Source organism: Plutella xylostella, chromosome 15 (genome assembly GCF_932276165.1).
Source record: "Plutella xylostella chromosome 15, ilPluXylo3.1, whole genome shotgun sequence".
Taxonomy (NCBI): domain Eukaryota; kingdom Metazoa; phylum Arthropoda; class Insecta; order Lepidoptera; family Plutellidae; genus Plutella; species Plutella xylostella.
In genome coordinates this window covers 4,918,516-4,932,913 of record NC_063995.1, presented here as the reverse complement: position 1 = coordinate 4,932,913, position 14,398 = coordinate 4,918,516, and the positions used below count along the sequence as shown (strand labels likewise).

Genomic DNA, 14,398 nt, shown 5'->3' with positions numbered 1-14,398 from the left:
GTATTTGAATGTCAACATTGTCATGATCTATGGCTATTATGAAGAAATTGCGTGTCAGTGTCAGTACTGTCAGTACTGTCAGTTCAGTTGTCTTACAATGTCTCGCAAATAACATGTTAAATTTTTGTAAATAAAAGCCTATATTCTCGGTATATCGTTATTTATAAATTTTATATACAAATAAAAATGAAGTGTCAAGAAAAAGCATCTTTATCCGCTAAAAGTGTTTTTATGAAATTCTTGCGACCTAACAGATTCCATATGGATCCAGGTTCCACGTGGTTCCACGGGAACCGAGCTGAAATGGCGGCACTGGCAAAGAACATTCGACATCTTCATATCCGCTGAAGATTAAAATACTATGTGTACCAAACTGATAAATGTCGTCAAAGATTTGCCTCGCGAGGATAAATGATGCACTATTATCTTGGACGAAATTACTTTATCACCACAATTGCATTATGATGCCGCTAGGGGTCAATTGAAAGGATTTGCTTCTCTTGGGAAACATTAATGTAGCAAAACATGAATTGGTTTTCATGGTGAAAGGAATAAAAAAGGAATACACACACCCACTCGCATATTATTTTACAAGTGACATGAACAAAACTGAACTGAAACATTGTTATATGCGAGGTAATAAATAATTATATAATAATTTGTTTTTTATTTATTGTTGCATGTAGGTAGGTACATAAATATGTAGATTGAACTTACATTTAGCTAATAAATGTAATAACTGTTGTGTGGTGTAACTACGTTAAGGCAAATATGTCTTACTAGCTGTTCCCGCGCGCTTCGCTTCGCCCTAAATAGTTTTCCCGTGGGAATTCCGGGATAAAAAGTAGCCTATGTTTTTTCCTAGGGTCTAGACCGTATGTATACCAAATTTCATTTAAATCCGTTCAGTAGTTTTGGCGTGAAAGAGTAACAGACAGACAGACACAGTTACTTTCGCAATTATGATATTAGTTAGGATTAGGATATTATAGATTGAAGTTAATAACTTGTGATAACAATCCTTACTCCTTACTAATATTATAAATGCGAAACTGTGTCTGTCTGTCTGTTACTCTTTCACGCCAAAACTACTGAACGGATTTGAATGAAATTTGGTATACATACGGTCTAGACCCTGGGAAAAAACATAGGCTACTTTTTATCCCGGAATTCCCACGGGAAAACTATTTAGGGCGAAGCGAAGCACGCGGGAACAGCTATATCTATATATACAGGGTGTCCCAAGGGCACCCTGTATGTATGTACAATGAGGCTGAGAAATAAAAAGAGATGCCGCTGTTCAGTATGACGTATAGAGTATGACAAAAAACTCCTCGAGATGCCACTCTTTTCACAATTATTTATTCTTTCTCTATGCTCTAGAATATGACCAAGAAATACGAACGAATGTCAGTGTCATTTGTCAAAAAACAAGTCGTTCAGATCAGAATATAACATCGCGACTTCAAATAGTTGTAATTGAGCTTTGCTTACTTTGCACACTGTAACTTCCGAGGTTAACTCAAAACATTATACTCGTAATACTCACATTCGAACGTTTACACATCGGACCACAGATTAATAAATTTGACAGCACTGCTGTCTGTCACTGTCACAGTCACAGCTGCCGAAATGGAATGAAAGCCGCCGAAAAATCATCAAACCAAAACAATAAAGTTGTAAACAATTTAATTAGTATAACTATTATTATTGTTTGATGTAAATCTGAAGATTATTACCTACCTGTTTGATTAATATAATGATTACCAAAACTTTCGATTAATATTGTAATGTGAGAAAGCTTAAAATTTTACATGATGCTTTTTCAAACAAATAATATTTTCAATGTTTTTCGACTAAGAAATACATTCCATGTCATCATTCACAATAAATACCACAGCGCACCCTTCTTAAAATTGTACAAAAAAACTACAGGCAAGCACAAACCATCATATTTATTTTAGTTAGTTTTACTTTTAAATAAAAACATAACCTCATTAGGGTCTTTTTTTCAGGTGAGTTGCCATCACCAAAGTATCTAGATGATCTGAAGAGAAAACATCCAAGTCTTGAATGTTTAAGTCATGATCGCCTTCAAACTACATTGGATATACTGGAAAAGTTTAACATAACACCCTATGAAGCATGCAAAGATCCTCATCTATTTTGTATGAATCCCATTACTATGGACAACTATGGGGAAATACTAAGAGAATGTGGCTTTATAACTATTATTCCGAAATATTTAATAAGGTAATTAAAGAACTCCTATAGATTAAAGTTTTAGACATACCCATAGATGTCTTGTGAAAGTGTTAACAACAATTAATTGTCTTTTTATATTTTCAGATACCATACTATGGTCAGATCACGCACCTTGAAACAGCTTAAAAAAGAGGGCTTAATTGATGGAGACTTACAGTTGAAAGACAAACTAGAACAATGCTTTGAGAATTGGCCAAGCAGCCACAAATTAAGTCAAGACTTTGATGAAATGAGCACTTCAATATGTAAGTTATAACTTTTATTAATTAAGCAGTACTTACCACCTATGATGCCAGTTGTGACCAGATTTGTATGAATTTCTAAATATAGAATACAATCAATATCTCATTGTCATCAGCATCACTACTATACACAGCAAACTCACATTAATAACTTTTACATATTTCAGTAACAATCCGCATGTACATCCTTGAGAAATATCTCAACTGGAAGCTCAATGTTTCAACAGAAGAGTTCCAAAAGTACTGCAAGCACTACCTACCACTGAAGCACAAGCCCATGCAAGACATACAGGAAGCCATCAGTATTGCACAAACTGACATTGGTTTCACTCAAGAAACAGTAAGACGGAATGGGTTTGTCATATCATCTGACCCTGTCAACACTAGGCTAATTCTAGACAATATACCCACCATAGCTGGACAAGATATCAGAGAAGCAATCAAGATTGAACCAGCTATATTGAAGAACAATTACAATGGTTTATTGCAAATTAGAAGTATATTAGAGGTACATATATATTTTGTTATTAATCTCAGTATCACACTATGTACATAGCCATCAGTAGATCTACTTTGTTCTAATTGTCACCTATATATACTTTACTTTTGTGAATACTAACAAATAAGATTTAGTAATAAAAAATGTGGTATACCTAAATGTAAAAAGTGCAAAACTGTTTTTTCAGGAGTACAGGATATCTGCAGAGGCACAAAGGAACTGTTTGAAAATATATTGCATGTGTCCGGAGACAGTGCGCGAGCGCCTTGAAGAACTTGTGCAGCTCAAGGAATATCAAATGCTCAAGTCTAACCCCAGAGTAAGATCAGTGTAATTAATGTAATCATCAAAACTGTATTTAAAGATTGGCTACTAAAAATAATATTTACTAACTCTTAACTATTTCCACACAAGTGAACTGTTTCATGACTCCATTGCCATGTAAATGGATAAAAGAATGCAATGAGGAGGCAAATGTCAGTTATAATATTAAATTTATTTTATTTTTTGTATGGATGAGTCTGGTGACAAAAGTGTAATAATAATTCTCATGCGTAATGCGGATTATCTAATCAATTTATGGATTAAATACTAAACACTTTTACTGTTCCAGGTCCTGTCCATGGTAGTTCATAAAAAGAAGATGTTGAGCCGCCTCACCAAGATGAACGCAGCAAACAAACAATGCTACAGTTTGAACCATTTGATTTCTTCCAAAAAAGTATTCAACAAGTAAGTTATGTTATCTGTTTTCATAATTTACTATCATTATTAGCTACCTCTTATTCAGTTTTAATGAAATTCATTTGTTATGTTTGTATAATATTTTTCAGCTACATTGGCAACTTTGGCAGTAAAGCATGTGGTCGAGACATAGCCATACTGATAAGCACTTGCCTCCAAAGCAGCATCGACACGAAAACTAGTGCATCAGCTATATCAAGCAAAACAACAGCTGCAAGTATTGTGAAGAGACTGAAAAAACACAAGTTTTGGCTCCACACGGCCCTGAGTGTAATAGATGACAACATAAAATTCCTACAGAAGTGGTTTCAGAATGAAGTCATTTTCAACAACTGCCATCTACTGTTGTATCCTGGGTAAGGAAACTAAATTAATACCGAATTCATAAATTCCTATCTCAAAGCAAAGTAGATTGTTATTGGTGTTGATTCTGAAGGCACAAATTTTAATATAGGCACTGTAAAAACTTATGTGTCAAATATGAAAAAGGAGATTTACGCAACCAATCCTAAAGTCGAATTTTGAATAATAAACTGTACTTTGACTGTGCAAAATTTTCATTTGATGCTTTCAAAATCAGCGAAAAGAAGGTATACTACTTACATTATTTTTTTTTTTTTAATTCTTTCACACATCTTAATCTTTGTTTTTTTTCAACAGATTTGATATACAGCAGCACATAGAGTTCTTCCTCGGAATGCGCAATTCGAACGGCTACAAACAGGAAACGATTCCGTTAGACTCCAGCTACAACAACATCCGGTACGGGAAGCTCACAGATGATCAGATATTAGCCCTCACGTTGTATGAGATCGAGAAGAAGTACCATTTCTCTGGCGACGGCATCTGGTCCAAGCAAGACCCGTGCAGGACGGAGAGCCAGCTCAGCTGACCCGTCGACCCAGCTTGTGAACTAGCGGTAAGATAAATTATAATTACTAACTTATAATCTAGAGGTGCTATTAAATAAAGCGACACTATTTTAAAAAGCTTTTTTACTTTCCTATTTAAAACATTAAACATTTTACTATTATACTGGATATTGCTTCAACATGTTTTAAAAGTAACGTAAGTAGGTGGAAACTTAAATTAAAGTATCTAAAAAAAACTCTGTCTTCACAAAATTGTACTGTCTGCCTGTAGATGGTATAACAAAAAAGAGATCAAACATGGGGCAATTCATTTACCATATGAAACTTCACGTCTGCTTTTTGTTTGATTTGGTGCTGCCAACATAGAGTTCCAGGTTCAAGTACTATAATTATATTATATGGATATGGATAATAATATTTTTTCATGCTAGGTACATGATCCTTAGAACTCAGTGAGGGCCAAATGACAAGCTATATGGTAATGCTTATACCACACAAATGTTATAAAGGTGCAATCGTTTAGTTACCTAAATAAATTTATTTATGTACTTAATGATTATCCAGTAGTATGATTTTCACATAGAAAGGTGAATGAGTATCCTGTAGGTACTGATTAATAGTAAATAATCTTAACAATAAAAAAATCTTAGCAACTAACGTCCCTTTTAAATAAATACGGACATTTATTGGCACAAAATTCACAACTAAAGTACTTTCTTACCACTTTAAGTAAACTTCCAAAAGTACCCAAAAATTCTAAGTAATTTCATTAATTTCCTATAATTAAGAAATTTTAAAAACCATATATTCATAGTATCTGGATATTGATTTATCATTATAAAAACTAAAATTAGTAAACACACACATTAACTGTACATAGACACTACAATAAATATAAAATATGTCTTATATGTTTAGTAGTTACCTACTTCTACTTTAATTAAATTAATAAGGCACAAGGAATGCTCCAGAAGATACTTAATAGAACTCGATAATATCTACCGTAGTTTCTTCTAAAAACTTAATATTATAACGTTTTCACATAACCAGAACGTAACACATATTTAAAACGTCAATTAAAAATTGGGCAGAATGCCACAGAGTAAAAGGAAAGCACCTATATTAAATTTTCTTTGATCAATATGTGCTGGCTGTAAGCCAGTCACAAATATACTTAAAATATTATTTGGTACACGCTGTATATAGTAAGGAGCTCATTAATATAGGTTGACCGCTGAAGGCATCTCTTGGTAGCAGTGATGGCTGATACGGACACTAAACTTCTGCTGCTGACATCCCACCTCACCACTTCTACACAATTGGTGGTTACAGTAGACCTACCCATATGAAACTTCCTTCTTTATGTAGCTAAAATAGGTAATCATATCATTGGTATAATTTCTTTAACGTAAAAAATCTTTGATAGAAATCCTCTAAAAATATATATTTCAAATTACAGTAATATTTACAGATTACTTATATCGTATTTATATCGTAAAAAACATATAAAATTTTGTACCTTAAACAACTATTTATACTTATACTTAAGAGGCACTCGATTTAAATTCAGTAGTTATCAATCGGATGTAATACTCCTTTTCGAAATTACTCTAAGCACCATCTGTTAGTGCTAGGCGCAGGGAGGAGAATGAGAAGCTCTTATTTAGCTGGTACCTAGAAAGGTGATGTCACAATACTGAGATTTGATAAATGCTCTGCATTGTGGAATCAACTTATCATAGGTTTAGCAAATTTTGCAGCTTATTCGTATCAGCACTTTATCGGTTATGTATACTGTGACTTATATATTAAACCAAGGAATCATACCGATGGAACTGACACGAATTCATTTGATATTTATGTACGAACTTATTTGGAGTCAGCTCTCCTGCCCGGTATAGGATAGTTTCGAAAAGGAGTATTTCAGTTCAAAAAAGGGGGCAACGTGGTGTAGGGCTGCGCGGGCGCAGGTTCCATCTTGACGACGACGTGGTCGGGCGGCGGCTCGGGCTCGTAGTCGGCGGCGAAGCGCGGCGCCTCCTCGTGCAGGCAGTAGCGCTCCTCGTCCAGCGCCGGCGACCCCTCGGCCCCCGCCAGCGCGTACTCCCGCCCCGGCGAGCCCCCGCCGTACTCGTAGTGCCGCTGCGCGAACATCTGCCCGTCGTGCCCGTTCAGCACCGTCGTGTACGAGTAGGCGGGCGCGGGGGTGAAGGCGGGGTACCCCGCCGAGCCGGGCGACAGCAGGTGGTGCGACGACAGGTCGTACGAGTGCTGGTAGGCCCAGGGCTCGCTGGGCGCGGGCGCGCCGGGCTGTGGGAAGGCGGGCAGCGCGCCGCCCAGGCCCTGGAACCCGCCGCTCAGCGTGGTGGAGCTGGGCGAGCTGGACCCGATGTAGCCGGTCTTGCGCGGCGGCTCGCGCTTCCGCCACTTCGCTCTTCTGTTTTGAAACCATACCTAAAAGAATATTTAAAATGTTATCCTGCTCTTGGACGACTTGAATTTAGATATACGAGTACTATAAATAATTTAGTTGCAATTGTAAACTTTACCTGTACTCGTGATTCAGTTAAGTTGAGTTTGAGCGCGAGCTCCTCCCGCGCGAACACGTCGGGGTAGGGCGCCCGCTCGAACGCGCGCTCCAGCTCCTCCAGCTGGTACGCGGTGAACGTCGTCCTGCAAACAGCAAACAGATGATATGATGTTACGATGTCAAACAAATTAATCTCCCCTAAATGTTGGACAATTGCCGGCACGCTATCCGTCTATCAGCACTTCATGGTATAAAATTATGGATTCTGTAATATATTACGCTTATCAGCGGCCACCTGACGCGTGCGCAATATGGCGCGGGGTGCGGGCGGGGGTGCGGGGCGCGGGGTGCGGGCGCGCGCCACCGCGGGGGTGCGGGTGCGCGCGCGCCACTACGGGTGTGCGATTGAGCGTGAAACTATATTCACCCCCATCTCGTGCGCTGAAGTGCCAGCCAATTTACGGTCGCTTTATAGTGTCGGTATTTCATTCATAATATCATCACCCCATCTCCTTGTCATAGGTGTAATTTATGAACTTTTTAATTGTTAGGTGCCAAAAAATTATAAGTAGAAATTAAGTTTGTTTTAGATTAATTACACTTTCCTATATCTAAAATACCATAACAATTATCACGACAGACAGTATGTACCATTCGGCATGATGCAGCAAGTATGATGGTAAGGCGCTACTTAAGAGGTCAGTACCCGAACAGTGTCGTAATAGGGCTGAGGCCCATCAAGTTACCACATCATACTCTCCGTCGGCAGCTCAACATACTTCTGCGTTCTGCGTCATACTTTAATCTGAATATCCGTTCTACTTCTCCGGTGCCTAATTGAACTGTAAACTTGATCGTGAGACGTGTCCAACTAAGTGGTAATGTCGAGAGATTGTTTAAGAAAGAAAGAAAATTTATTTATTTCTAACACACAGAAACAACACATACATTTACAAGAAAAGGTTAAAAAGTAAATAAAAAAAATAAGTAATTAAAAGCATGAATGTTGCTTCTCGGTGCTGAAATGGGTTCTAGTTCAGCTTGATGCTATGGCAGGTATACTAAACAGTTTAGATGTGTATATTATGCTGGTGACAATATATCGACGGTTTAGTAAGAGATAACTCGCCCTACACATTCATTCATTGTAAATACCACCTAAGTAGGATACCTCGGCCATATAATACTTCGGAGCGCACAACAAACAGCGCTAAAATAATTAATTTATCGATATGTTTAATATATTAGATAATGCTATTTGCTTTTGTCTATTTATTAACAACCTACCTAACGTCCATATCTTTAATTCGACAGTCTCTATTTTGTCCGGCACATTGTAATATTGGTAAAAAACTTAATATTAGCTACGCGGTAAACCATTAGCTCTGTAAGTAGTTTCAGTAACAATCACGTAGCTAATTGTCGGGCCAGTAGCACGCAGCAGTAGATGTGTAGATGAGATGTGACGATAAGACCGCTGCCGCTGCCTCCCGTCGCGATACGGGTAGTCGCTCTCACGCCACCAACCCACTCCGCCCCATTCATAGCCCCAACTTGAGCGCCTGCATCAAGTGCGTATGTCAATTTTGGAGATCGATAAGATTATTTTGATTGTTTGCGTAACGTATGTTTTTTGTAAAGGCAATTAGACCCGCAACTTTCTTCGGTTTTATTTATATCGATCGATTATATCTTAGATTTCTTTAAGAAATCGAAACCGTTACCTGTATTGTAGTAGTTAGTTTAGTTTCACTTTGATAAGCTGTATTTTGTTGCCCACATATTTTTTAGGGTTCCATACCTCAAAAGGTAAAAAAACCCTTATAGGATCACGCTATTTCGTATAGATACAAATATACGGCCCTGACATAGTAGGAAAATAAAACATGACTTGTACGGAACCCTCAGTGCACGAGTCCAACTCGCGCTTGGCCGGTTTTTTGTGTAGTGTTCTTATTTATTTTGATTTCGCTGTTTCTCATCTGTAAAGATTCACTTTCGATGCTTAATGCCTTATATCGTTACTATTAAAAAACTTACAGCAAAAAAGGTCCGGACATGCATTATGCACCTAATTATTAATGATTCATTAATATGAACGTACCGACCTCGTAACCTTAATAGTTTTTTTTAACGATTAGCTTCTGCATTTTAAGATTTAAAAAAATAGGCTCTATATTGCTCTATCCATCCCATTTCCAGCATTTTCCACTCAAAAACATATAAATATCGTCATTCCTCTGCGCTAATACGCATACAACCGCATTTATATTTTTTTAATGATGAAAAACTCTATATTAATTACAATAACCTATATCAACATCCAACACGCCAAGTCATTCACGTACTAACTAAAGACAACATCACATCCGCATAATTAATTGAAATAAACAACCCCTAGCTATCAGCCAACAGGTAGCGTCGACACCAGTTGTTCCATTGTGTGATGCTGACGGTGCGAGGGGTCGCGAATACCTCCGCGTCACGAGGGGCTCGGCAATAACTTGATTGTTACAATATTGGGCTCAAATGATGGCGCGTGCTACCGTTTGAGTTCCTAGATTTGTTTTTATTGTGAGTAATGAGTGTGTAGTTATGCAATATAATAATAATGTCCTCCTAGCCGAATTTCGACTACGGCGGCCAATCTCATTTGAGATCAGCCATCTACGCAGGAGTAGATTATAGTGCCCAAGTGTGTGCGCAGTACACAGGAGCACTCTCTGTTCCATCACTCTCATAGCCCAATGGGACGGATTGACCGACACGACTGGAGAGAGCTAGGCGCAGGACCGACTGCTTTACATGCCCATCCGACAGCATGGATCGTTTCACTGTTTCGGACATCAGGTGATCAGCCTTCTATATCCTAACCAAACTTAGAACCACAATTTAGAAACACAAATTGATGGTCCCACCCGGGAATCGAACCCGGGACCTCTGGGCCATGAAGCGAAGCTTCTACCACTAGACCACAGAGGCAGTATGCAATATATTCTGTATATGGTTAGCAGGTGATGTTACATCCCCTTTGTAATTGGTACTATCTATTATTTTATTTTTTGAGTCTTGTCTTGAAAACCAAGTTATATAAGATAAACGGAAATCTTAAACCCTTTATGTGCAGCATTATTTTCTCACCGTGGCCAACTTTTGCTTTTAAACGTGAAATATAAAACTTATTAAATTCCTAAATGCGATCATAGAATTAATTGGTCTATTGTTATTAAAAGCGCTTAAAATACACGAATGAAAAAAGCAAGTATGTACGAAATTACGAATATTTTTACCTAAAAGTGCTACGTTTTTCGTAGCATCTTCGTAGCCGAGTCGTAGCAAGACGTCTTCGTAGCAGCGCGTAGCATTCGCTTGACAAATATGAATTTTCACACAGGTCATTTTGTTAGTGTTTTCTCTTCTAAATTGGTTACTTGTGAAAGTTATTTTTTGCTTATTCCTTTTACTTGTGCGTATTACCATATCTACTACTATAGGTACTACTTTTTACAACGAGCTGAACAAACCTTGCAGATGAACACCAACAGCTACTTTTATTTTTGTCGGCTAGACAAATTATAGAAATGGAGACTCACCTAGTTTTCTTCTTCTTGATGCCATTGTTGTCGTTCTTCTTCTTGTCGCTCTTCTTGGAGGTGGTGGTGGTGGTGGCGGGCGCGGGTGGCGGCGGCGGGTGCGCGGGCGCGGGCGGCGGGTCGGCCTCGCGGCGGCGCTCCGGCGGCGGCGGGTAGTCGCGGTACACGTCGTGCCGCTCCTTGCCGAACTCGCCGAACATGTGGTCGTCGAAGGCGGCGTCGAGCGGCGCCGGCTCGAACCCGCAGTCGTAGCGCGCGGCCTCGCACACGAACATGTAGCCGTCGGCGGGCGCCGCCCCGCCCGCCGCCGCGCCGGCCTCCGCGGGCTCCGTGGTGCTGCCGGCACCGCACACTAGCTGAACAGAGCGCGAGCGGCCGTTCGTACTGTCCCGTACGTCCCGGTTAAATGGCTTTAATCAACTTTAACGAACTAACCGAATTTGCCCCGCGGTTGGTCAATTTATATTATCATAATACGACGTGCAAGAGCCGACCGGGCCAATGAGCGGCGCGCCCGCCACTGCGGAGCTGACGAGTACGAGAGCAATAATGAAACGAGTGCGTGTAGCGCGAGGGTAGAGAGGAGGTCGCGCGGCGCGGGCGGTTGCGGCGTACTTCCCGGGACGCGTTTCAGCCAATAGCGTGCGGAGTGCGCCCCTCCCCTGCGCCCCGCGGCCCCCGCCCCGCGCGCCCCGCGGTGGCGGCCGCCGAGCATGCGGGATTCCCACAAGCGCACCCGATCTGTTTGTCTCGATGATGGTATTATGGGGTCGGACGCCCACATCATTATTTTGAAAGTCCATGTCGCTCTTTTGTAAATCCGCATCTATACAATAACACTCATATCTCGGGCTCATGATTTATAGCCGTGGGAACATTTGCAATTTCCAATATTTACAAAATCAAGCACTCTGCAGGTTGCAATTTTAGGTATGCGACTACGTCTCTTGATTTTCAGCTTACACTGAAAATAACTGATAATGCAACGATGGGCTCGCGGTGGCTACCCAAGCTGCCTCGACGCGACGACGGCTGCGGCGCGGAGCGGGCTCGCGCACACTGAGCACGCCGACCACACCACTTCCTTTAATTATTAATTAACACTTATTGCCCACGATTATTAATAAAAACATTCGCCCTCACTATTGGCACTTAGATTAGCGCCGAGGGAATAATGGCGCATTTCAACAATTTCGGTTGTTATTTAATTGAAGTCAATTTAGATGATCAGAGTCTATTTAGGTTGGTGCTGGCGCGCCACGGGATCTCGGCTTCATTGGGCTCATTGGTGACTTTCAGACAACACGAACTGCAGTCGCGGATGCATCGCGGCGTATTCGCGAGCAGCTGCAGGCGCCAGGTGTGCCGCAGGGCGCCGCCCGCCCAGCCGCCGCCCGCTCTAGTGACCGATAGTGAACCAACATGGGATTGTGTGATTGAAGTGATGAAAACTAGGAAACCACACCTTATTGGACAAAGTTGTAGTTCCTGTCTTCTATTGCAGAATTGCAGTTTCTCTCCTGAATTCTTATTCGTGGATGTGAAGCTGCTTGCAGCGCATAGTGTGTGTCGTACGTAGTGAGTTTACGTACGAAAGTGATGTTATAGTGTGCTGCTTTACAGAACTACTAGATAGATATATGGTTATTATAAGCTGGGTATGTATTTCAATCGTTTGTTTTAACACGTTGCAAAAAGATATAATACAATGTCTACAATATAAAGTCCAAAGTGCATTTTTAATTACTCTCAAACCATATAAGCATACCTTGACTTTATTAAACTAAAAGTCCTAGCGCACTTCTTCACCGATGCTACAGGATTCGTAGCCTTCTAGTACAGAATGCGACGGCTACGGAAACCGTAGCGTACTGGCGTAGCGTGTAGTGTAGAACCATGTGCCTTGTATAATTTATTGTATATTATGAATTTTAAATGAATGGACGATATCCTCGACAACACAGCATCGGTCATTTTGTTTTGTTGACTCTCCAGAAGCGCTTAATCAGTGTCTATAAAAATTATATGGATCTACCTTTGAAATATTACACCCATTCCCATACAAAACAAGCTCTTCTAATGTTTGTCACCGACACTTTGAAAAGATTAAACAAAATATAAGAAACTATCCTACCGATTAAATAGAAATGTTTAGTTATAAATTATAAATCTACATGATAACTAAAATGAATGCAATATTCAGTAAGCATAAATGCGTTCAGTGGTTTTAGGATGAAAAAAAAAAGGTATAAACAATGTTTTCGCATTCATGCTATTAGTATAACTACTTCGAAGTTCATTAGGTACTTACATAGATAGATGAATCTATAATTTTGAAGTCAGTTTTTTACTTCTACTCTTTTTCAGACACAGAATCGACATATCTTCTCAAAAAGTATCGTTTATACACCCAATTAATTTATTTAGACTATATTTTATGTAAAACTTTCAAAAATAGATTATTTATTATAAAACTGTCGGATTAACAATGTTTTGACAATTACTTCGTACATGTACCTAAATGTTATTATTTCGTTTTGACTTCACAAATACGATATTCGACGACGAAAGACGAGGTACCCCACGGTACCCTCTTTAAAAAGTTTAATGTTCACTAACTTGTACTTACCTGTATTTGTTAAACATGTTTTAAGATTTCTACAAAAACAAAGGTCTTATTGTTAGTTTCAGCTGAAATTTGGGAAAGCTGCTTAAAATTTGTATTATGATTAAATAACGGTATTATCTTATTTAATGCGACCGAAGTAGATATCAGCTAGGTGATTCTGGATAAAAATCTCAATGCCTACTGTAGGCTCATCAATAATTCAACGATGACTTTTTCGGTCATTTGTTTCTTTACCTCGAAGGTTATAAACCATGACATCTATTCTTTACCAATTGTAAAGCCAAGTCTGATCTTCGTAGCGTGTCACATGACGAACATGTGTAGGTGTAGGTAGGTTACATACATAGGTACATTACGAGTATACATGGTAGGGTAGGTAGAAATTAGCGGCATTTTATCAAAACAATACACTTTTCTCTAGAATTAATATTAGTATTCATTAGATATTTAAAAACGCTGTAGTATACCTAACCTTAGTTATTATTTTTCCATGGAATATTATGAAGGCAATCACTTTGTAGGTACTTCATATAACTCTCCCATCCATACTTTGGGAGTAATAGTTACCTCTACTTAAGTGTAGATTTATAATAATATGTGGATTGTAATGTAAGGTACTCGTATCTACTGCTATTGATCACGATCATGTGATGTACCTGATGCAGAATTTTGTTCTCGAGCTTTGGGTATCCCTCAATGTAGCAACCTGCCGACCCCCTCTATTACATTGGAACTTATGTGTGCAGCAATGCCTTCTTTCCAGACAACTTTAATACTAATTTTCATATATCCATTGCCCAGACAAAAATAATTCCAGTATTAATGGATCGTAATAAAAGCAATGTCATTTATTTCTAACACAATGACGGCATTTTAGTGCCATTACAGGTTGTAAACTGTTTAAGCGGTGGCTGTAAAAGCTGGTACATGTGTCGCAGCAAACAGAACGCAAACATAAAAAAAAATCTCTCGTCGGCCATCGGCACGCACGAAGAATCTGCCGCTCGCTCAATTGGACTCAATT

At 39.3% G+C, this 14,398-nt stretch overlaps 2 protein-coding genes across 4 annotated transcripts; one reads left to right on the top strand and one right to left on the bottom strand.

Annotated features, from left to right (window-relative positions):
• Positions 1-1,629: 1,629 nt before the first annotated feature.
• LOC105398368 (transcription termination factor 5, mitochondrial) lies at positions 1,630-13,042 on the top strand. Of its 3 annotated transcripts, XM_038108196.2 has the most exons (9): positions 1,630-1,935; positions 2,016-2,253; positions 2,350-2,510; positions 2,675-3,015; positions 3,194-3,325; positions 3,620-3,738; positions 3,840-4,106; positions 4,411-4,669; positions 12,045-13,042. In XM_038108196.2, exons 1-8 carry the CDS (start codon positions 1,815-1,817, stop codon positions 4,640-4,642), a joined length of 1,611 nt encoding a protein of 536 aa, XP_037964124.2. In that variant the 5' UTR covers positions 1,630-1,814; the 3' UTR covers positions 4,643-4,669; positions 12,045-13,042. The 3 variants fall into 3 exon arrangements, with proteins under 3 accessions (XP_037964124.2, XP_037964125.2, XP_011568753.3); XM_038108197.2 differs by lacking the exon at positions 12,045-13,042 and having other exon boundaries at positions 1,630-1,792; positions 4,411-4,739; XM_011570451.3 differs by lacking the exon at positions 12,045-13,042 and having other exon boundaries at positions 4,411-4,739.
• LOC105398369 (dorsal root ganglia homeobox protein) lies at positions 4,888-11,373 on the bottom strand. Its single transcript, XM_038108199.2, has 3 exons — positions 10,746-11,373; positions 7,172-7,295; positions 4,888-7,076 (listed from the first exon to the last, which is right to left on the bottom strand). Exons 1-3 carry the CDS (start codon positions 11,018-11,020, stop codon positions 6,546-6,548), a joined length of 930 nt encoding a protein of 309 aa, XP_037964127.2. The 5' UTR covers positions 11,021-11,373; the 3' UTR covers positions 4,888-6,545.
• Positions 13,043-14,398: the final 1,356 nt, after the last annotated feature.